At 44.4% G+C, this 22,402-nt stretch overlaps 1 protein-coding gene across 2 annotated transcripts in view; it reads right to left on the bottom strand.

Annotated features, from left to right (window-relative positions):
- The window catches only part of LOC142585491 (uncharacterized), a 30,368-nt gene that overhangs the window by 2,529 nt on the left and 5,437 nt on the right, over positions 1-22,402 (bottom strand). The window contains exons 5-6 of one of the 2 annotated variants that reach the window (XM_075696283.1): positions 19,014-19,056; positions 4,673-4,786 (exon numbers count right to left, since the gene is read on the bottom strand). In XM_075696283.1, coding sequence (XP_075552398.1) covers positions 4,673-4,786; positions 19,014-19,056 — 157 coding nt within the window. The remainder of the gene's footprint in view (positions 1-4,672; positions 4,787-19,013; positions 19,057-22,402) is intronic. The other variant, XM_075696284.1, reaches the window with a different exon arrangement.

Consider the following 22,402-nt stretch of genomic DNA (forward strand, 5'->3'; position numbering starts at 1 on the left):
GCGTGTGCATGTGTGCGGAACTCCTGCAAGGCGAACGCTATTTTTGGAGCACATATAAGTCTATTTTCTGCAAGGTTATGGCACCAGCAGACGACACGCTGGACGCAAGCGGGAATCGCCGGCACGCAAGACAGGAAGGCGGGGAAAGAGAGTGAGAGAGAGGGAGAGTAGAGAACAACAACAACAACAACAAAAAAAAAAACCAGCAGAAACGCCTAAGACCGCACGCGTGGGAATGCGAAAGCATTATCGTATGTAGACCACGTAACGTCATGAACACGCTCATGAACGCCAGCACTAAGCAGTCAGCCAAAACCGAGCGTGCTCGCCTCGCTCCCCGGAGGCCCGGGTTCGATTCCCACCCAGACCGAAACGTACTAAACTTTCTTTTCAATGCAATTAATTTACTTTGTTTACAGGGACCTCCCTGTGAGATTTGACGTCAATCCGAGCATTTTTGACGTGTTTTTAAGCTGTCGGCCACTTTTGGTACCATTTTTCAGTCACACCGACGGGTTTTCGCGTTAGGGGGCACATAATGCTTCATTAAGGAAACTATAACCGTAATAGAGCAGGCTGAGCTTCGCGAGTTTTTCGTCGACCGTCTGCAGAAACGCGTAGTTGAAGTCTGCCAGCGCGCGATGTCGAATACTTGACGCGCAAAGGCGGTAAATTATCAGTCGCGACAAGCGCGATAAGTCACGGACGGTCGTCGTACGGGTCGCGTTCCCCGCTCAAGTCGCGAGAGGTACACGGTTTATCGCGAACACGACATCCTGCTGATGCCGACACACGCAAGCCATGCGCAAACGATCTTCGCTTGCTCGCGCGCGGTCCCTGGACAACAGACAGCTTTTGGCAGAGCGTTACAAAAACGCTCCGCTCCAAACATTTCACACGCCCCGATGGTGGCTGCGTAGAATGCATTGATTTCGTTTATCTAACAAGCGCGTCCCCCAGAGTCACCAGTGACGTAACGACCAAGGCGGCGACTAATAGACGCACCCTGACGCTCCCATAGAGTTTCCTACAAAAATTTATGGACGCTCCCGCGAAATCGAGTTCTTAGCGGAACGTGGGCAGCGTTGCCCGCACGCGCACCAGCGTTCTCGGTAGCGTTCTGCCGAGCGGCTGCGTGCAAATTATACCGGTGTCACACGTACACTTCTGATCGCGATCGCGGCCGATCCGGATCGAGCTTGACTCGGATCGGGTGTTGCTACACGGCCATTTGAGATCGCGATCCTGCGGAACCCGGATCTGGGCGATCGTGAACCGAGAATCGCGATCAGCCCCTTAATCGCGATAACAGGCTGACGTCTCGAGCAAACTGAAAGCACATAATCGTTTAAAGACGCCATCTCTTTACCGAATACGTACAGTGAACGCCACTGCGCACGGTCGCCGCGATGGAGTCTCCCGAACCGGCTTCTTGCGTGAAAGGTAGGCAAACGCTGAGAGTAAACTATGTGAAATATGTTCTTATAGTTGGTTGTCTGTATAAACAAATTGAGCACAATAGAATGAAGCCTCAATGCAGCGATCGCACGGGTTCGCAGCGACCGACTGTGCGTCTGCATGCATATCCAAGCACAATGTTTTGCTTTCGCTGTGAGCGCGTTTTTGCACCGTGCCTTGAGCTTTAGGCCGCAGCATATGAACATTTGACAGCACACTAGCAACAATTGTTGCGTGGACGCTATCAGAACTGCTCAAAACAGTTCGGCTTCGACGCCTACGGCGACTGTGATATGCCGTCGCGAGGATTCAATCTTTTTTTGTCTTCTAAATTCTTGGACATTTGAATATTATTTCTCAAGTTGCGTCGCACTGTATGTTTATCGGTCTTCTCAGCGTGTGATTTCCCTCTGCTTCTTTTTCGTAATCCAGTACATTAATTCATAACACAAACATGACCATATGCCATGCCTTTTTTTATGCGCTTCTTACAGCTCCCTTTCCATTGCAGTGAACGTGCCAGAATCTAATATCAACAAGTTCATAGGCCTAATAAAGCGTCATGACATTAGCCGGGCAGCCGGGCGCGGGCGAGCGTCTCAATGCGCGTTTTCTGCTACTCTCCGAACATCGCGCAGTCCCGGCGCCGTAGCAGAAACCTTCCTCGCGTCTGTGCTTGCTGCACACCCGAGTTGTAGCCGATGGCTGTCTGCTGGTTCTAAGTTCCGCCGGCCAAGCTTCACGCAGCTCCTTGCCCTACGGCTACGTGTGAATAAGGCTGACACTGGGCTCCGTTGCGTGGGTCCGGCGCTCCGTTGCGCGCGTCCGGCGCTGCGGCACCGACCAGTAGCCTACCATGCTGCACGCCTCCAAAGGCAGCCAATGCCTATTATAGTGCTTTCAAATGTTGTCAAGCAGACACCCAAGGCAATAAAGCTTCACCACTTAATCAGAACCGCGGCGCAGGTTGGACTTTAAACTTTCGTTTTCAGCTCGCTTCGGCGCTTCCGAAGCAGCCGCCGCGGCCGCTGTGTCCACGTGATCCCTCATGCCACGTCACGCCGACGGTGGCGCCAGCTCAATAAAAAAGCGTTTAAAAATCTTACCAGCAATAATAAGCTGTAAAATTGAATTATTGTCCAAATTTAACCATATTTTGCAAATCTGAATTTGTAGCTAACAGATTATGCAGTTCTGAGAGTTTCTGACGATCAGCAGACGATAATAACTCGATCTGGATCATTGGACCGTGTAGCAGCGACCATTCTTGATCGCGATCGAGAAATCCGATCCGGATCAGCCCTAATTGCGATCAGATATGTACTTGCGACACCGGTATTATATATGCCGGTCTGAGTGCAGCAGGTCGTAAATGCTCTGCTAAAACTGTCTAATAGGTGGTGGACCACTTGCGCATGACGAGTGGTCGAAGAAGCAAAAGGCCTCGCTGTGTAGGCAGTTTATGCGATGGTTGAAAACTCGTCCAGAAAACAGGTCTGCATAGCATGCATGTTTTCATAATAAGGAAACTAGTCACTGCTGGACTCTTCGCACAACCGCACACATACTTGCCTTGTGCAGCAGAGTGAAATATATTGCTGTGTTCATTTTCCCTTCAGCTATGATGCAAACCTTACGTTGGTCCTCGTTGTATGTCCCATTGGTCCATATATTTGAGTCGTCACATTGATCAAGTGGTTTTTCATGGGTTTCATATGATGTTGTAATCTACAATTAGCAACTGGCCTTAAAGACCCTAAATTCTAGCTGGTTTAGTGGGACTTGATACAATTTGTTTCAACGGAACTTAATTGATATGCCGGTTGGTTTCGTTTGAAAGCCACGCAGATTAGCAATGCTGTGAAAAAAATAAAATAGTTCATAATTGCAGAACTGAGTGCAAGGCCAGAAATAAGAGATCTTTGTACTTTGGTATGATCAATGAACAGCAGGATCTACTTTGAGTAATAGAGTCTGCCATAAAAATCTACTTCTTTGTTGTGAAAAACTGGTGCTATTTGCTGGGGCAGAATTTACTGATATAGATATAATGTGGGCAAGATTACATTAAGTGAAACAAGGGGTGCATCAATGAAGCAATTTTCTGCCTAGGTTTCTTGACTTGAGCGCACATAACCAGACAACCTGGTTTCTTTAGCTTTAACAGGCATCACCCATATTTAAGAGCTGCATTCACAAAGCTCTCCATTCACCCAGGTCCAACTGGGTCACCAGTAATCCTAAACTGTATGACTACAAAGGTACGATTGAGTGGCACAAGTTAGGCCCAATTGGCTTGCCATGGAAGTCTAGATGGGCAAGCAATTACATTTAGTTCTGCTCCAATCAGATCTAAACGGCTGACCAATTGGTCATCAATTTTCTTCAAATGGGCTATCATTTGAATACATCCGGGAGGCAATTTAATTACATCGAAACGGTGTTCCCAAGTGGTTCAATGCAAGCTTGTGGTACTTAAGAAGTTTCCGATTGGATCCACTAATATTTTTTATTGGAACTGCCTTCATATCAATGCTTTCAATAACTCCAAAGTGATTACTTGTCATATTAATACTGCATATATAGTCTGGTGCATGCTGAACTGTATGGAAGTCGTTTAAGCATATTCTTTCCAACAGCTCTTCAGAAAATAAACATCAATCTGATTTAGGCCACTGCGCATTCCCGAACGACAAAAAGCACCCATGAAGTGTGTTTCAAATACTGCGAACTTGCATGAAAATTCAGGTCACTGCTTCAACATACTAACCTATTACACACTGTAACACTGTTTAGGCAAAGAAAAGCCATTTTCACAAGCACAAAGAGGTGGTTACTTTTTCCACGTAGATGGAGATGCTATCTTCCGCATGTAACCATTGCATCTAAACAAAAAATTGTTTTGTCACGTTCATAACTATAGACCAGACGTTTAGGCATTAAAGGATGCAGTTTGAGGTGCCTATAGCAGGCCTTAGAGCTGTCAATGAAGGCATATGCTATAGGCTCAATAATTAAGAACATTCGCTGTCCATCTGAGGCTAAATTAAGATTCTTTAAGGAACATAGACCACTAAACCCCTGTTTTGTAAATTAACTTAATTTTCTTGATAAAACAGAATGAGGCAAGTTGTGAAGGTAAGATTTATCCAATTCTAGTGCGTCTAGACAATATGGAAAAAATTATGACAGCAGTTGAAAAGCACCATCTCACGATTTTCAGGTTTCAAGTTGTGCCTTTTTTCATTGAGTAGTAGTAGCTCGACATCCACCAAAGTTAGTGCGGCATACTTGAACTTCAGAATGTTCGATGATCTCGATGAGCCCTCTGGAATTGCAGAATGTTTGCCGGTCAGAATTGTTGACAGCTCTTTTAGTATGAAAAACATGGGATTTTGTCCAACAGAGATTATTGTTTAGAACTAACTCTATCAGCAAGAGATATACTTAAAATAGTCGTGAACCTTTCCTGAATGTCCAAAATTAGCCCCACATTTGAGGCCAGAGTTGCGCCCGAACATTAGTTTCTTGATGATGTTGGCTAAAAATGTGAAAAGAGCAAAGAAGTACTTAAGCTAAGTCACAATGAAATGTATTGTCGTGTGGAACAGTTTTAGCCCTTCTCACAATCATGCTCTATGACCCTGTCTACCAAGTTGACATCTCCGAATTCCCTGAGTTTTTCAGCTTTTCCCTGAGTGCCTTTGCAAAATTCCCGACTGACACAGAACTTCGTTTTATCTCAAGACGGACTGAAATGCATGTTTAAAAATATTTTAAAAAAAACTTTGTCCAGTTTGAATACCTAGGAGTAGTGTTTATTTTATTCAAAAAGGAAACAAAAGGAACGGGTTAGTAAAATGCACAACAACAAAAAAAAAAACCTTCGGGGGAAAAAAAAATGGTAAAGCCCATTGCAAATCGAGTCGAACATTTTCCAATATGAATCAAAAGAGAAGCATACAAAAGTAAATATTTTCGAATATGAGTTATTTCTATTAACTGATAGCAAGCTCATTGGTATAAGGCCCAAACTTTGTCACATGTGAGATTCTCTCTCAGCAGCTGAAAGGAGGACCTCAACTGTCCTGACATACTCTCAGCCCGCGCACCACGCCTCCGTTTTGCATCTCACTGCTTTTAGGAGTTTATTTTGGTTTGTATGACACCTGCATCTCGGCGTCAGCCAGCCTTTTGTTTTTTGACCTCAAGCTCCTTCAAAGAAGAGGCGGCACACCTCCTTTTTCGTTCATTCAATTCGTCAGTCCTTTGTGTTCTCGTCCTCCTTCCGCCACGCGTTCGCCCTGCGGACCATTTGAAACATCCTCTTGGTCTGTAGTACAGTTAACGTCCAATTTTTCGGACTACCTAGGAGCCGCGAAAATGTCCGATAGCAGTCCGAAAAGATGAATGCATGTCTTTTACTGCCCTTAAAGGGAAGCTGAAACACCTTTCGAAAAAAATGAGTTCTCTGCGGCATTCTACAGTTTTGAGTCCCCTGAACACGAATATCTGGTTCGAGAAGGGCGGAAACAAACGCAAGCGGCTGTTTTTCCAAGAAAACGCGCACCAGCGCCTCAGGGCATCGCGCGAACGCCGCTGTTGCCCGTGATTGGTCGGGGCCGCTGTGACGTCAATCGCGGCAGTCGCCGGTCGGCACCGCCGTTTCAGAGCGTACCACGCTGTTTTGTTCTGGCTTCATAGCTGAGTTGTAAGCATTATGGAACGTTCTCGCTGTCTCGGACATCTTGTATTTTCGCCGTACATGTTCGAACCGACAGCCGATAGGGAAAACGATGGCGGCAACGGCGGTAACGGCGGCAACGACGATGTTGAGTGTGCCAACAGCGAGAGCGATTTGTGCACCTTCTCGCGCGTTGAAAATCTTAGCTGGTACGTATGTTTTTTTTTTCATGTAGCTGCACGTTCCAATGACGGGAGAAAAAATGCGCTAAAGTGTCACCGGGAACTTGCGGCTGGAAGAATGCCGAAGCACTAACTTCTCATTAGATTGTTAACACGGGTGCGATTCCGCGATGTCAAGCACCTTGCCGCTGCTTGTCTAAAGTCCCGTGGTTTTTTGAGTGTTGATACACGATCGCGAAGATAAGTGCCGCGTTTCAAAGCGCGCACATGCAGTGCTGCGAGGTACAGTCACGGAAGTTGCTTATCATATACATCCAGGGATGGCCAGAGGTATTTATTATATGTGCAATATTCAGACTATGGTTCGACGACTTTGCGATTGTGGCTCGATAAAGAATCGGTATGCGTGCTCCATGCTTGTGTTGACAAAAAGATATTAGGCAGTTTTAGCACCGCCGTGTGGTAAACAGGATAACTGCAACCGTACGTCGAATGTCACTAGGCAAGCCTATACTCCATTTCATACCTCAGATGCAACGCTGTGGAAGCTACGCACGAAGTCCGGTCACAAAATTTATTACTGCGCGCGTTTCCGTCTATGCTTCGCAGCGTGCCAGCGGCGTTTGCTCGCGCGAGCATGCACGTGAAGCTGCCGCGACGGGCAGCTTCACGAAAGAACAGTTTACGAAAAACGCAAAAGAAAACAAACGTGAGCGGCGGCAGCGGCAGATCTCTCGTTGCGTTGTTCAGTAAAGCGCAGGACAGAAAGAGGCATGCCAGTACATGCCAGCACGCCGGTCCGGCAGCTCGGTCCCCGCGAATGACTTCACTCTCGCCGGTTCTCTCCTCTGGCAACTACCTCACCCGGCGCTCCGGGAAGCGATGGGGGCTTGTCTGCGGGGGTGATTTAGACAGCGATTTCCGCCCCTTATATTAACAAAACGAAGAAAAAATTTCGGAACCGTAAATTATTAGGTCTGTTCTTCCCAATCCCAGAAATTCATGGAAATTGAAAACCGTTTCAGGTTCCCTTTAACGGCACAAATCGCCACAGGCACGTCTGAAAACTCTCTGAGGGCCTGCCAGTACACTTATTAGGCATATCGGTGCTCGTACTGGGAGAGGAGACGGCATGCGCACGCGTGTACAATTAAAGAATACATACTGTATCCCGTAACAATTGCCCCTTCACACGCTTGTTAAGCTTCACCGCAATACTTAGCGTATGCTTCACCGCGTAACATTGCTTCATTGAGTCGAAGTTGACTTTCGGGAGCCGGCATTATGCAACGCGCCGTGCTTTCCGAGCTTCGAAGCCAACCGCGAGGATTACAAAGGCGGAGTCGGTGCCATTGCTGACAGCGGCGAATTGATTTAATGAAAAACACGGCACCAAAAAGCAAAGCGCTTAATAGCGAACGTCGAAGCAGCTAGGCCTAGCGTTGCCGCGGTGGTGGCGGCGCATCTGCGTGCGAGAGTGCCGGTTGGAGGCGGCGAGGTAATCAGAATGGCGGCGGTGGTGGCTTTGATTAATTCCGTTTCGGACCTGCGATCACGGCAAAAAGTCCGGAAAATCGGACAGCGAAGGGTTCCTGCGTCCGAAATTTCAGACGTTCTTATACACTGACTCTATCAGTGGCGTAGCTAGGTCATGTGGCACCCGGGGCCCTTAGCTCTTCTGTCACCCCCCCCCCCCCCCACAGGTGTAGTCGAGGAAGGCGAGAATATCGACAATTTTCGGGTGTCTTCAGACGTATATGACACACACCTCCATACTGGCCCCGTGCACCCGGGGCCCCCCGGCCCCCTCCGTTGCTACGCCACTGGACTCTATGAGTGTACACGGCGCTGCCGTGAAGCCACCTGAATTATGGGGCATGTCCCAAAAAGCGGCCGGCATTGACCGTACACTGCAAACTCCTCCAACCAACAACACGGCATCAAAGTCGATTCCTTACTATTCCTCTATGTTACTCGGGTGAGCATTAACACGACTTTTGTTCCCTTTCAATAAGATTACAGCTAATTTCCCCTGATAAAAGCAGAAATTCCCTGAGTTTTCCCCAAGTATCTCCAGACTATTTAAAATCCCTGAGTATTCCCGATTTTCCCAGTTGGTAGACACCCTGTAGTCTACTCTGCTGCAAAGCTGTTAATAACAGCCTTCATGCCGGCAAAGTGTTATGGTAATAAATGGCTGTTTTAAGCCAATTTCACTAGCTGGTTTTCACATTGTGTATGAACGAAAGGATGCTAAGACAAAACGCGAAAAAGAAAGGCATTTTTAGGCTCATAAAATGCTATATAGGCACCAACATTGAAATCGGCATCTATAGGCCCAATAAAGGTGCCACTAAAATGTTTCTGGACCCATCATTTGTTCTATTATGTTCAATAAGCATGATAAGGATGTAAGCAAAAAACAGCCATTGGACCTAAAGTTCCGGTCTCTATTCACAATATACCAGTCAGTGATAAAAAATGACTTTAAAAATGATTATGTCCCAGAGCTATCTTCGGTGTGAGATATGCTAGGTATTGGCCTGTGAGGCATTAGGGAACACAGATGCACAAGTTAACTTTGACAGGGGAACAAGAATAAATTTTGTCACTGAACACATATAATATGGCAAGTGTAACAAAATGGAGAAACAATGCTTCACGAGGTGTTGGTCTTTGTGTGCATGACACTGTCCTGGAAATGTGGAGGAACACTCCAGTTTTCTACATCAATTCTGGCTATAAAGCCAAAGTTATCTTTACAATGGTACTCCCCAAATTGGTGAGCATCTCAACTGTGATATATCACAATAAAATATACTACCTGCGCAGTGGCAGACGTTAAAGGCATATGAACATGATATCTTCGAATCTTCATTTCTTGCATTGAGTGAGAGTCCCACACCTAAAACCCTAGAAAAGAAACGCCCACAAGCCTCAGTGTACCCCAATTAATCTAATATAACATAATAGCTTTTCTACAGCCAGTTTTGGTTTCATTTCTACCGTGACGTGACGTCATGATGCAGAAGGTGGTAATGTGAGAACAAGACATTGCAGTGTTTTGCACTTGCTCTGGTTCACCCGGTCATCTGGTATGCTGCTAGTCGTCGTTAGATCCTATATAGCGACATAGCGGACGACTGAGCGAGCTGCAGCGAAAGCTGAAACGTGGAAGTGTCCTGCTTCCACGTGACTTTCTGCGTCATGAAGTTGTGATACAGTAGCTACCCGAGAAAAGAATTTAAAACTGACCATAAAAAAGTGACTATGTTAATTAAATAGGGCGCGCCGAGGCTTGGTTCTTTTTTTCTGAGGTTTAGAGATCTACTACCTTCATTCTATGGGAAAAAAAAAAAATTGAGACTCCAAAATATCATGTCAGTACGCTTAATTTTCAACAGCTAAAGATATTGTGACGTGCTAAACCTCTTAAAAATATATATAATATATATATGAAGAACAAATACTGATATGCGAATAGATAGCCTTATTTTTCAATTTTGTATTTCAGTAAAGTTAATCTGAGGGAAGAGACATGCTGCTGTTCATAAAAATGAACCTTTCATAGATTCAGTCCCAAGCTATTGGAAACAGAGCGCAAAGTTCAAGGGTGAAGAATTTCAGACTAAATTTAAGCGATGTCCAAGAGTCAAGAGAACAAGCTTAAGTATTACCAAGTTGTGATCTTGACAGCCAGCTAAATTTCGGCTATATTACTTGACGAGACAGCTAGCATATCCAAGAAATGCACTTTATCTGAAATTATTTATTTGTTTGCAGTACAGATGCTGTCAGACATATGCTTGCCTAAATAATTGAAAACTACGAATCATGCAGTATATACAAAAGTACACTAAAATATTCAACAGCCTGGTCATGAGGACATGTGGCAGCCAATCACTGTTGATGAAAGATTATTACAGCACTGTGATTAGAAACACAAAGAAGAATTGCTGCTACAGTTGCTGTCCGAATGTGAAACCCAGGGAAGGCATATTTCAAAGGTAAATGTACTTTTCTAAGCAATAGTAGGGTGGTAATGAATGACAATTGCCATAAATGAGACATAGTGAATGTAGATTACGTTTATCTTGCTGAGAACTGTAAAGTGTGTTGAAGCGAATAAGGTGACATACATTCCAGAAACATTTTCTTCTTTTCTTTTTTTTGCTTTGCAGGACAACGTATTTGATGCATCTGCCATGGCAACGACTGTGTTGAAATTCAATGCATGTACCATCCACTTTACCACAAGACTTTGCTCTGTAAGACCATTTTCCATTTGCAGACCAGCACAGCAAATTATGGGAAAAAATTTTTAAAAACAATATTGGACAAATTACTACAGCAGAACAACTAGCCTCAGCAACCAACCTTCACAATTTCTTTTACCCTGACTTAAAGACTTTCACAAAGTATGTAATTAATGTGTGTTGGGACAATATTTTTCATTCTACTGATGCAAATGTGGCTTATGATACTTTCTTCAGTTGCTTTACTGTGGGTTTTCCGCAGAACTATTACGTCAAACTCTGGCCTTTGCTTCGAGTTGACCAATTCGACTTCGCCCTGCCATCTGCTAGACGCCTGGCTAGCACAGATGGTAGAGCGGCTGCTCCAGAAAGGCGGCGGTCCTGGGTTCGAGCCTCGGACCAGGACGAATATTTTTTTAAACTGCAAGGCTTTTCTTTCTAGAAACCCGTGTGGGTTTCCTTTGTAGCAATTGCTACGATTGGGTGGATGTCTCATTTTCCCTTTATTAATTACTTTTCCCCACTTTGTGGGTTTTCCGCAGAACTATTACGTCAGTTTTATTTGATAAATTAAGTCACTATGGCATCCGTGGGCTTCCCTTGATGCTATTCAAAAGTTATCTTTCATAAAGACGTCAGTTTGTATCAATGAATGAAATAGTATCAGACAAAAAGCAAATTATCTCAGGAGTAGTACAGGGTAACATTCTCGGGCCTTTGATCTTTAATTTATACATAAATGTCCATATTTCCTCAGAAGTTAAATTTATAATTTATGCTGATGATACGAGTATATATGTTTCGTCTTTATCAGATGCCGATCTTTTTCATAAAGCTATTGCTGCTTTAGAGGAATTAAGCATGTGGACAGCTAATAACCAATTGAAGATAAATATGAAAAAACAAAGGCTGTGATTTTTCATTCTATAAGTGAGCATGTTTCAGTAAAAGGTAACATTGTTTTTCACTGCTGAGAGATAGAGTCAGTTGGCTACATTAGGGTACTTGGTGTGCATTTTTCAGAATCACTGCTATAGGATGACCATGTCAAAAAAACTATAGGGTTTTATGTGCCAAAATCAAGATCTGATTATGAGGCATGCCGTAGTGGGGGACTCCAGAATAATTTGAACCACCTAGGGTTCTTTAACATGCACCTAAATCTAAGTACACTGGTGTTTTCACATTTCGCCCCCATTGAAATGCGACCGCCGTGGCCAGGACTCGATCCCGCGACCTCGTGCTTAGCACGCCCAACACCATAGTCACTAAGCAACCACGGTGGGTGATGACCATGTCAATGCGATATTAAAAAAGTTAGGTGCGATAACGGAAGTTCTGAACTGAAACTGCTACTTAATTCTAAAGTAAGTAAAATTGTTGATTTATAATACCCTGTTCGCTTCGTATCTAAACTACTGTCATTTGATCTGAGGTACCATTACAGAATCGAACCTCTAACAGCTATTAGTAATGCAAAAAATATTTTTGATAATAATGGAGAATGCGCCAATTCTGCATCCTACTGCCCAGCTCCTTAAAAAGTTTAGGATAGTTAGAGCACAAGACACATATGAGTATAAATTGTTGTGTGAATATTGCCTGAATTATGACTGTCATAATTCTCTCTTCATGGGGTTAGTAAATCTCCATCGGTAAGAAGTGTCACATAACACAAGAACAACAGAAATATGTCTTGTATTGTCGCACTGGTTATGGTCAGCAAATGCTTCACAACAAACTTCTGTGTTTACTGAATGACTATAACAAAAACCAAATTGATATTTGCAAAGTAAAATTATCTGACTTGTACGCATTCTTTCTAGGCTAAAATCGACCTTTAGAGTGGTCTTTTTTGTATTTAATTATATTCTTAAATGCCACTATTACGATGTGTACATTGTAACAAAGAGTTGTGCTGATGTATGATGCTGATGTGAAGTGACCTATGCTTATGCATGACGCTCTGTGTAGGGCAGTAACTAGTGATGTGTTTAATTTGATGGTTTTGAAAAAGTGTAGGACAATGTAAACAAAATGCTTGTGCTTCTGCTGCTGTCTTGGCTAGTAAAGGGATGATGGACTCCCTGAAGCCATCCTTGAATGGCTTTTCCCTTTGCCTCCCACCACATGTGCGTGATAAACCAAAAATCAATCACTCAATCAACGAATTAGCTGAATTCAGTAACATTCTGAACCAAGTATAGCACAAGTTGCATGCCTCTACGCCATGACCTTCTTTATCTGACTGCAATTTTTTCAGAACCAATTCAGTGAGTTGTGCCAGCTTGAGGAACGTGAATACATGGTATTGAAAAGTGTGAAGTTCTCAAGGCAAAGGCTATAAGCTAACACGGAGTGTTTCATAGCAGTCTGAAATATGGGGCCTATCAGAGCACCTGGTTAAAGATAGCTGCAAAACCAGATTGGGTAATGAGCTGAAATCAGTTGAAAGAGCACACAGCATGCATGGAATGTAACAACCGTAAGGCAAAAAGGCCACTAATTGTAAATGTCATTAATTTCAAGGAAAAAGAAATCCTGTCAAACTAATGCCAGGAAATCTATGGGGAACAACGTACAGTGCTGATCAGTATTCAGCCAAAGCATGCATTCTCAAAAAGCTGCTATGAAAGTATGCTAAAAAAAGAAAAGGCAGACATTCAAGGAAAACTGAGCTTTGACAAGCTTATTATAAATGGTAGGGCTTCGGAGTGGAATAAGAAAAAAAAATGAAAGAGAAAATTATCATTCACTTGACTGGTACGAGCTACAAAGAAAACCCAGTATGGGTTTCTCAGAAAGAAAACCTCGAAGGTACAACAGTTGAGTGGATGACAATTATCCCTTTCAGGCTTCCGCACAACTGATTTTTCATATTCGGTGTCCCTGTGCTTCCAATTGTGAATTAGTTCAGCCTCACTCAATAATCTGCTAGCCTCCTGGGTAGCTCGACTAGTAGGTCAAAGGCCCTGGAAAGGTGTTGGTCTCGAGTTCAATCCCTGTACTTGGACAATGTCTTCTTTTACCGCGAGGTTTTCTTTCCGATAAACTAGTACAGTAATGAGTTTCCTTTGTAGGTCATGTTGCAGTTGGATGGATAACAATTTTTCCTCAAACATTCTTCTACTTCGGGGGCTTCCGCAAAACTGATTTGCAATAAGAAAGGAGCGGCTGTCCCGCTCTCAAGCCGTGACCTGCAGATCAAGGTAAAATTAAGGGACAAGAGCCTAGGTGTCCTAACTGTGACATGTCAGAGCGTAGTGAACAAAGTGGACGAGCTTATCAACTTACAGGAGAGTCTGTAAAAGCAGGTATCATAGCTGGCATACAATCCTGGCTCAACTCATCAATTACAGACTGTGCAGTTTTTCACAACACTGTTCAGAGTACCTAAGTCAGATTTGGATGCAATTCTGGCATTGTATGAAGCAGCTTCTCAAGCTTCCGGTATAGTCATGTTATTTGGTGGGGGTCTGAACTTGCCAAACATTTAATGATGCTATAAACATCGTGAAATTAATGTCCATAGCATCATGAACATGGTAATTAACTTTGTAGACAGACTTCGCCTACTGCAGTACATGAACATAATTATCATAATGATAATATGTTAGACCTACTCTTCTTTAGTTTGCCTAACTTAGTAAGCTTTATTACATTTATACCAAAAATAGACACTGTACAAAATTCTATAAGCAGGCTTTCCTGTGTCAACTTGCCCTAACCAAGATAGCAGTGCTCGTGCTGGTACCACACTCAAAGCTGGGACTTTTGGTTTTGAAAGCTTGGACAGTACGGGGAACAAAGGGCGGCACGGATGATGCTACTCATCTGCATGTTGACACCTTAAAGGGACCCTGAAACGATTTTTACGATTTTCTACAAACGTACTGAGTCGTTAGAGTAGGTCCTTCTGATCATTAATTGGCACATCTAAGTGTTCCGCGTAAAGCGTTTAATTTATTATAAGGTTCTGAAAATGCACATCGCTGCCGATCGCAGCACACTGCTCGACAGAATTTTAAGCCGCCCCTACCCATATGACGGAAATCACCCATATGATGTCAGTGGGGCGAGCTATCCGATTGGCTGACCAGGGCGCATGATCGATAATTTTTCCAACTTTAGGGTAAACAAATGATGTTCGTAATAGCTGTAATGCTAGTTAATTTGTTGTTATAAAAAGAAAGTAACATAAAGAGAATGCACAAGAACAATGTTTCAGTACACTTAAGCACTTCCGGCATACAGCAAGTGTCGTCTGCTTGTGTTACAATGTGCGCCGTCTTTGACGAGAGCTCCGCCGTCAGTGTCGGTCTGTCTTTTCGCAAGCACTATGATTCGACTTTGTTGCGTTGTGGACTGCAAACGTAGCGACTGGCAATATGTCAAGCTGCGACATTGTGTCCTTCTGCAAACCAGTAGACGAGCGGACTGACTGCAGCGCATCAGACTGCCGCTATCCGATCGGCGCCAGGATTTGCGCGATTGCGGCCGTCACTTTACACCAGAAGATTACTAATGCAATAGCGTTTCACAAGTCCGGTATTAGGGTAAACGCAAGCGCAAGGGGACAGGGCCTGGCCGTGTCCCCTTGCGTGTCGTCGTTTCAGGGGATGAACAGAAGCGCAAATCTGAATGGTCTTAAAACTTTCTGTGCGCAAACAAACAGGGACGAAGAATAGGGGCAACATAAGGACGAGCACTTTCTAACAACTGGTTTTATTTTTGAAGAACTACCTGCTTAAATACCAACAGATCTGCGCGATCTAGTCAACAAAGCACGCCTATAGCGCATATGATACCCGCAGATCTGCGCGATCAAGTCAAAAGAGCATGTCAATATTACATATAACACTTGTGATAAAAAGACGTGGACAAAAGCCACCCAGTCAAACTAGAAGCAGCAAGGTGCATAAAACAACCACTTACAATAAAATGCGTTAAAGATGTGATGATAGAAGCGAATTTTCTTTATCTAACAATGAAACAGAAGGATGGCTGATGCATTTTTCTTTTTGTTTTTCAATCCAGTGTGCTTCCACGATTTCCCTAGCGTTTTGATTCCTATGCCTACACAAAATGTCTGTGCTAGTAAGACAAGGGGAGCAATCATGTTCTTGGCAATGCATTGCCAAATGCGTACTAGGGCAACCTTTCAGACTAGACAAGTGCTCCCTTAACCTCGTGTTAATGCATCTCGCAGTCTGCCCTACGTACACATGACCACACGTCATAGGAATCTGATACACAACGTTCTTCACGCAATCAACAAATTGGTTCTTGCGCGGATGTTTAACACTACATTCTTTCTTTACATCATCCTTACTTTTGAACTTCTTTTTAACCTTAGAACACACACTACCTATTTTGCTTTTTGCCGAAAATACCAATTTTACTGCATAACCACCAGCCACCTTTCCAAGTCTGTGTGAAAGGCCGTGCACATACGGAATCACTGAATCACTGAAACCAAAGGGTCGCTTTTCTCGAAAAGCGACCATGTTGGGCCAGTCGCCCTCTGCGCGATTTTTCAGTCGTGCGACCGTGGTTGCAAAACTGATGGACCAATCAGCGGCGCACCAGAAGTGATCTTTCATGTGTCTACATCCAGCTTCCTCCCGCGTCACGGCAAATTCCGCGTAGATTCCAAGAGTTCTCGCTGAGAACGATAATCTCCGGGATTGCGACTCGCGGGTCACGCTCAGCCGGGCTTGCCAGTGTGAACATCAGTCGCCTTCGGTCGCATTTTGATCGCGAGTCGCAAATGGTCACGCGACCTCCTCAAGTCGCCGGTGTGAATGAGCCATAAGGCATCCTGATCTCGCTTAGGAAAGTAATGCGCTTCCCTTTGAGTTATAAATTGTTTCATTCCTGATTTCGTTTTTTCCTGCTCCTGAAAAGAAACCAGCTCACAGCAGGTTTCTTTTCCATTGCCACCACCCATGAGATTATCTCAGCCTCTCTGTCTATCTGCTTGACGTTCTGTGCTGTCATGCTGCTCACCACACTGGTCGTATACTTGCTGGTAAGCGTCTTAGTTCTTTTCCTCCACTGTGAATTAATGTGTTTCATCTACAAATATGTGAACACTCTCCCAGCCCATTTACTTTCTTCCATATTCCTCAGTCATTCTTCATAATCAATTTTACTCTGAGCTTCCCTCACTTCACCCTTCCAAGTGCCCTCTGCATTTGCACTTGGAGGCTGTTCCGATCTCCAAGGCTCATTGTTCTGCTCGACCGACGTACCACCGTGATAATGCGACAAAAAGTGGAAACACCTTGTGTTAACCGATATGTATGCAATAACCTGGTACAGTCTATGCGGGTACAAAACACATTATGTTCAGTGGCCGCTAAGTCGTGGATTTGACTTTACTACTTTAAAACGAAACTACTGTTTAAGCGGGTACGGTTTAATGAGGTTTTACTGTACTTAATAAATAAATTCACAACCCATGCTTCTATATTGCACAAAATCAGTGCAGAAATGGCACTTCTCGATGCATTAGAGCTCACAGCTATGAGGGCTTTGTTACTTCCTTCACAGTGTGGCCCGTCTGGCTGTGGCCCAAGCCCACGTCTTCATTTGAGTAAACATACCTTTCACTACTGCATGCACATCACGATTATTTTTTTGCCAGTAAGCTGGTTGGCCATAGATTGTTCGTCCATCGCGACGTAGCTGTGGGTTTGATAACAGCGTGCAGGCCACAACGGAATCTGTCTTCATCCTCGAAAGCTTCCACCACATTTATGACATTGCACGAGCATTAAATGCACTGAGTCAAAACGAAACTACTGCCCGTGGTAACTCCTGTGGACAAAACCATTGCGCAGTTCTGAAAGCACGCAGCCAACGCGCACCGAGTCAAAATGAAACTAATGCTCGCAGCGACTGTGGCGGACAAAACCGCAGTCATTATCAATATGCTCGTTAATGGCAACCATGCAGTTCTTGGGGCATGTGGCCAACACGCACACTCAGTTGAACATTAACTACTGTATACCACAACCGCTGAGGACGAAACCACGGCTGTTTTTGACATGATCAGGGATGGCGACTACACAGTTCTGATGGCATGTGTGGCAATGCAGTGTCATCTGCAGTGGTAAACACATGAACACAGAAAAAAGACGTGAAGTGTTTGGCATTTCTGTCGTTTCCACAAGGTTTCCGCTGATGGCTACGGCAATGCGGACTCGACCGCTTCATTTCAATTGGCCATTAGCAATACTTTCTCTCTTTTGCATGTGCATGCCCATTTTGTCAAGGGTGCAGACAGGTGAGAGCTGCGCCTTTTTACCCGACACCTGCGCGCATGTGTGAGTTGCGAGAGAAAAATCTGGAGAATGTGCCCAGAGGAGGCCACACTTTGCTCCGTTCAAACCTAGCCAATGAAAGTGCGCACTATACAATAACCAATACTTTACTTCCAATCAAACGCCATCAGAGTGGCCTGTATGGAGTCCATAATAGGGAAGCATAATATATTATAAAGGAGATTTATTGGGGTTCGTAGCGACCGGCGGTTCTAGCATGCACCGAGCAGTTCCCGAGCTCGAGCCTCTGCCGCGCGCTTGATGCTGCCGATGCTGCTGACTCTGTCCGCACGTTGGTTATCTTCCTTACAATATAACAAATTCACAGTAACCGCATGTCATTATTCATTGGTCTGCAATCACTAAAGTGGCATCTACCTAAGTCAGAGGGGAAAGCAGTATAATAATGCAGATTAAAAAAAAAAAAGTTGTACTCTAGATTTAAAACTGTGGGTCTTCCAATCACAAACACAGTGCTGTGGCCACTACATAAAAAAATGCAAGTAGGGAGAAAGCTTATTCCAGAGTCCTTATCCGCAGTCGCATACTGTCGCTCGGCTAGAGACCAACAGAGCAATGTGTGTCGTCCTCCGTAGTACCTAGGTGCAGTCCCCAGATTTTTGTCTTGCAACTCATATACACGGCTCACAAGGATCAGGAAAACACAGTGTAGCTCTCTCATTTGCGAGCCCTTGATAAAATGGAAATACGCCTTTTGTGTTGCCCATTTGCAGCGCAGTGCGCTCGCCTCGAATAGAGGGTTGTTCGAATTAACTGGTGTGAGGCCAAATAAGCCCAAATTAATGAGAGTTTGATGCAATTAAATAATTCATACGCCTGCCGTGAGCAAAGGTCGAGTCCGAATTATTCAATTTTACAAATTAATGAGGGTCGAATTAACAAGGTCTTACTGTATAAAGTGTACAACTGAAAACTGTGCTTTTAATTTCAGTTTCATCTGCTACTACGAGGTGGAGTCTCTGAATGGAAAGCACTCAGCCAGAGTAACCAACATTAGGACGGTCATTCACATTTCGTTGCAGACCTGCACAGCCTCTCATAAATTAACAAAAGAAGCCACATGGAATTGCAGCTGCCGACTCACCAGGCTTAGTTGGCTTTCCCACATCCATGGCAATCCGTAACAGCTGAAACAAACAAGCCACAAATGGCAGTGAGAGCCCTGCAATCATTATGTGAACACTTGGACAAGCTCTCCAAACTTAACTTCAGCAATTTCTTCAAACAATAAGGAGCCGCTAAATCTAGTATAAACACACTTACATCTAGTATGACCACACAGTCAAAATCAGCAGTTTCAGGCGATCACTTCTGCTCTGGACACATTTACTGCAATGGCAACAGACTCTCGCAACAGATGCTACCATCTCTTCACGAACAACTTCTCTTTTACGCACACATTGCTGTTGTCCTCAACCGCTGCAGCATCACCTACTGTGACCTCCAAAATACATGCACAGGCACCACCACTTTCAGAATCTGTGTGGTAAGCAGAACACTGCACAAATTACCGAGCACCAGACCTACGCAATAGCAGAGTGGTAAGTACACCCAGCTCCCAAGTGCACAGTGGCACAGGGGTGCAAGTGCAAATGCCATTGATGGTGACGAAGGTCAATTCTTTTCTCTGTAGTAAGGGTAAAGCCGAGAATGAGAAGGTAGCCCCATGATGACATCGTATGATGACCTGACAGCTCATCATCAATGGCACGACAGATGAACAGAAAACCCAATTTCGAGCTTTCAACTGCTGTCCCAGAAAAATTTCAGACAGACAGCTTCTTGTCTCTGTACTCCGGTTAACATGTTTATTCTACTGCATGTAATTCACAAGCAATAGTTTTCTAGCATAAGACCTCCTGATAGGTGGTAACAAGCCTAACGGAGCAATACCTTGGTACAGTGGCACAGCGAAACCTCGTTAAACCATAGTTGGCCGGAGCTCAGAAAAAGTATGTACTAAATGGTAGAACTGTTTAACCGAAATAGCACGAGATCACCCACTTACCTGTCAAAAACGTAACTCAGAGAGAGTGCGATGAAAGGGGAAAAAACATGCAGTATTTATTCACTTCGTGCAACAAAAGCGTTATTTTTGTTTGATGCCACGGCAGCCTAATAGCAACAACAGCAGTCTCAAACTTACTGAAGCTGTGAGCCAGCTTTTCAGCCAGCCCCCTTTCTCGGAAAACACTTGCATGGCAGATTCCTCTTTGGTGTTGCATATCCTCCATGCATGGGCACGGTAGCGCTGCATAAGTCGCGGGGCACCTTTTTCATTACGGGATGCTATTCTCATTGCGAAGATTGCATTCACGAGGTTGACATAACGAGCAGCTTCTGCCACTGTTGGGCCTGAATCGCCCCTGCTGTCGCTTTCCGTGTCGTCCTCATCACTGTCGCTAGGCGAAACTTCGGCAACAACAGAGGTAACAATGGCGAAAAAGTCAAACCCCGTAGCCGACATCTCTTCGCGGTCGCAGCAGCGCTGCCGAGCAACTTCTTCGCATTCTAAATGCCACACACTGTAGTCAACAGTAGATCGCCATCGCATGCCAGCGTCGACTTCTTCGGGTCACATTCAATAGCACGAACAATGTGCAATTTTTCTGCTATGCTGAGCACCCGGCGTCTTTTTTATCCGAGCGTCGGCATGACGCGAGTCCTTGCTTGCACGACACCACAATGCTCTCTGGCACGGCACCGAAATGATGTTGATGTGGCTTCACGTGCAATTGCACAGGGCACTTGGAGGCCATTGTTCTGATCTCTGAGGCTTGTTGTTCTGCTGGACTGCCAGAGACGATGCATCGCAGTGCTTGCACGATGAAAAGTGGAAACACCATGTGTTAACCGATACTTACGCAATAAGCTGGTACGGTTTATGTGGATACAAAACACATTATGTTCAATGGCTACTGAGTAGGGGATCTGACTTTCCTACCTTTAAAACGAAACTTTTCTTTAAGTGGGTACTATATAACGAGGTTTTACTGTATTAGATAAAAGTTAGTGGTACAGTATAGAAAAAATCACTGTTTCACTCAAATCTGCATGACCAAAGGAGAAGGAAAAAATTTTAACAAGTGTCTGTTGCATTAGCATACCTCTATTTTGTTAGGTGCATCAACTTCATTTTAATTTTGCGTGAAATCTGCACACATGCTACAATTTTTCATTGTTTCGTGCAAATGACACAAGCCTACAAACTGTAGGAAGAACTTGCACAAAACTGCTACAACACGACAACAACCTCTCTGCCTCCTATGTAATGCAAATGCCATTAACTTGCATTTTAATAACAGCGTGGCCCACAGTTAAAAGAAACATCTACAGGTTTTCCCGCTCAGTTTAATCCAAACGCCATTAAAAATAATCCAGGTGCCAGCCAATTTAATCTGACCGCCAGCATTTTTCATCCCAATGCCAATAGTGTAATCCAGGCGCCACCACATTTAATCCCAGCGCCATCCGAATTATTCCGCATGCCAACTCATTTAATCCTTGCGCCAGCCATTTTAATCCAAGTGCCACACATTTTAATCCCAGTGCCAGCCAATTTAATCCTGTTGGAAATTGATTGAGAAACAAATAATTCTTGCAGAAGAGCTCGTAACAGGCGTCATGAATGCCGTCTATTCATTGATGTGATCACTATATTGGCGTCAGCACTATAGGAGCTCAGTTTCCACACTACCGGTGTTGTCATGGTTGCTTCAGAAACACTTCCGTGTGTTATACCACTCGCTCATTTCCTCCTTTCCGAGTCGCTTTTGCGAGTGACAAGAGACTCGCATAATTGAGACAGAATCGTGACGGGTATTACGCGACTTGGGTTGCAATCATGACATGCGATTTCCTTCCCTATCGTCTTGCATATCGATCGTCATCGTTCGCAAGGGTAAAAACTTGCTAACCATTACTCAGGCACTTGGCATGATCACTAAGCGATTCAATATAGCTCACTAATCTTGTATTTTGCATGCACTCCTATGCTTCCGACATGCATATCAAACGAAATGATTCTGAGAATGTAAAAGCTTATTCTTGAGTGACATGATTAGGTCACTATAGTGACCTACTCGACTTCACCGCCATCGCACCTCTCCTAACCTGCCTACTAACATATCAAAGGAAATCGCTTTCAAAGCTTAAAAACGTGCTCCCTATCACTGACTCAAGTGACGTGATCACTAGTGACTCGTGTGACGTCACCACGCTTCTCACGCGTGCGCTATCCTAAACTGCCGGCATGCATATCAAACGAAGTGGCTTATAAAGGGTAATAATCGGCTCACTATCACCCAGCCAATGAGGTGATCACTGAGGTGATCACTGCCACTATGATCACTATCACCCAGCCAATGAGGTGATCACGGCGTTCCTTGCGCTTCTGTAATAGTAGTGGCGGTCTGACCTTTTGTTATGTGCTCCCAGTGCTACGGCTGTGCTTGATTTTTACCTGAGCTGACC

This window comes from Dermacentor variabilis, chromosome 6 (genome assembly GCF_050947875.1).
Source record: "Dermacentor variabilis isolate Ectoservices chromosome 6, ASM5094787v1, whole genome shotgun sequence".
NCBI classification, from domain to species: Eukaryota; Metazoa; Arthropoda; class Arachnida; order Ixodida; family Ixodidae; genus Dermacentor; species Dermacentor variabilis.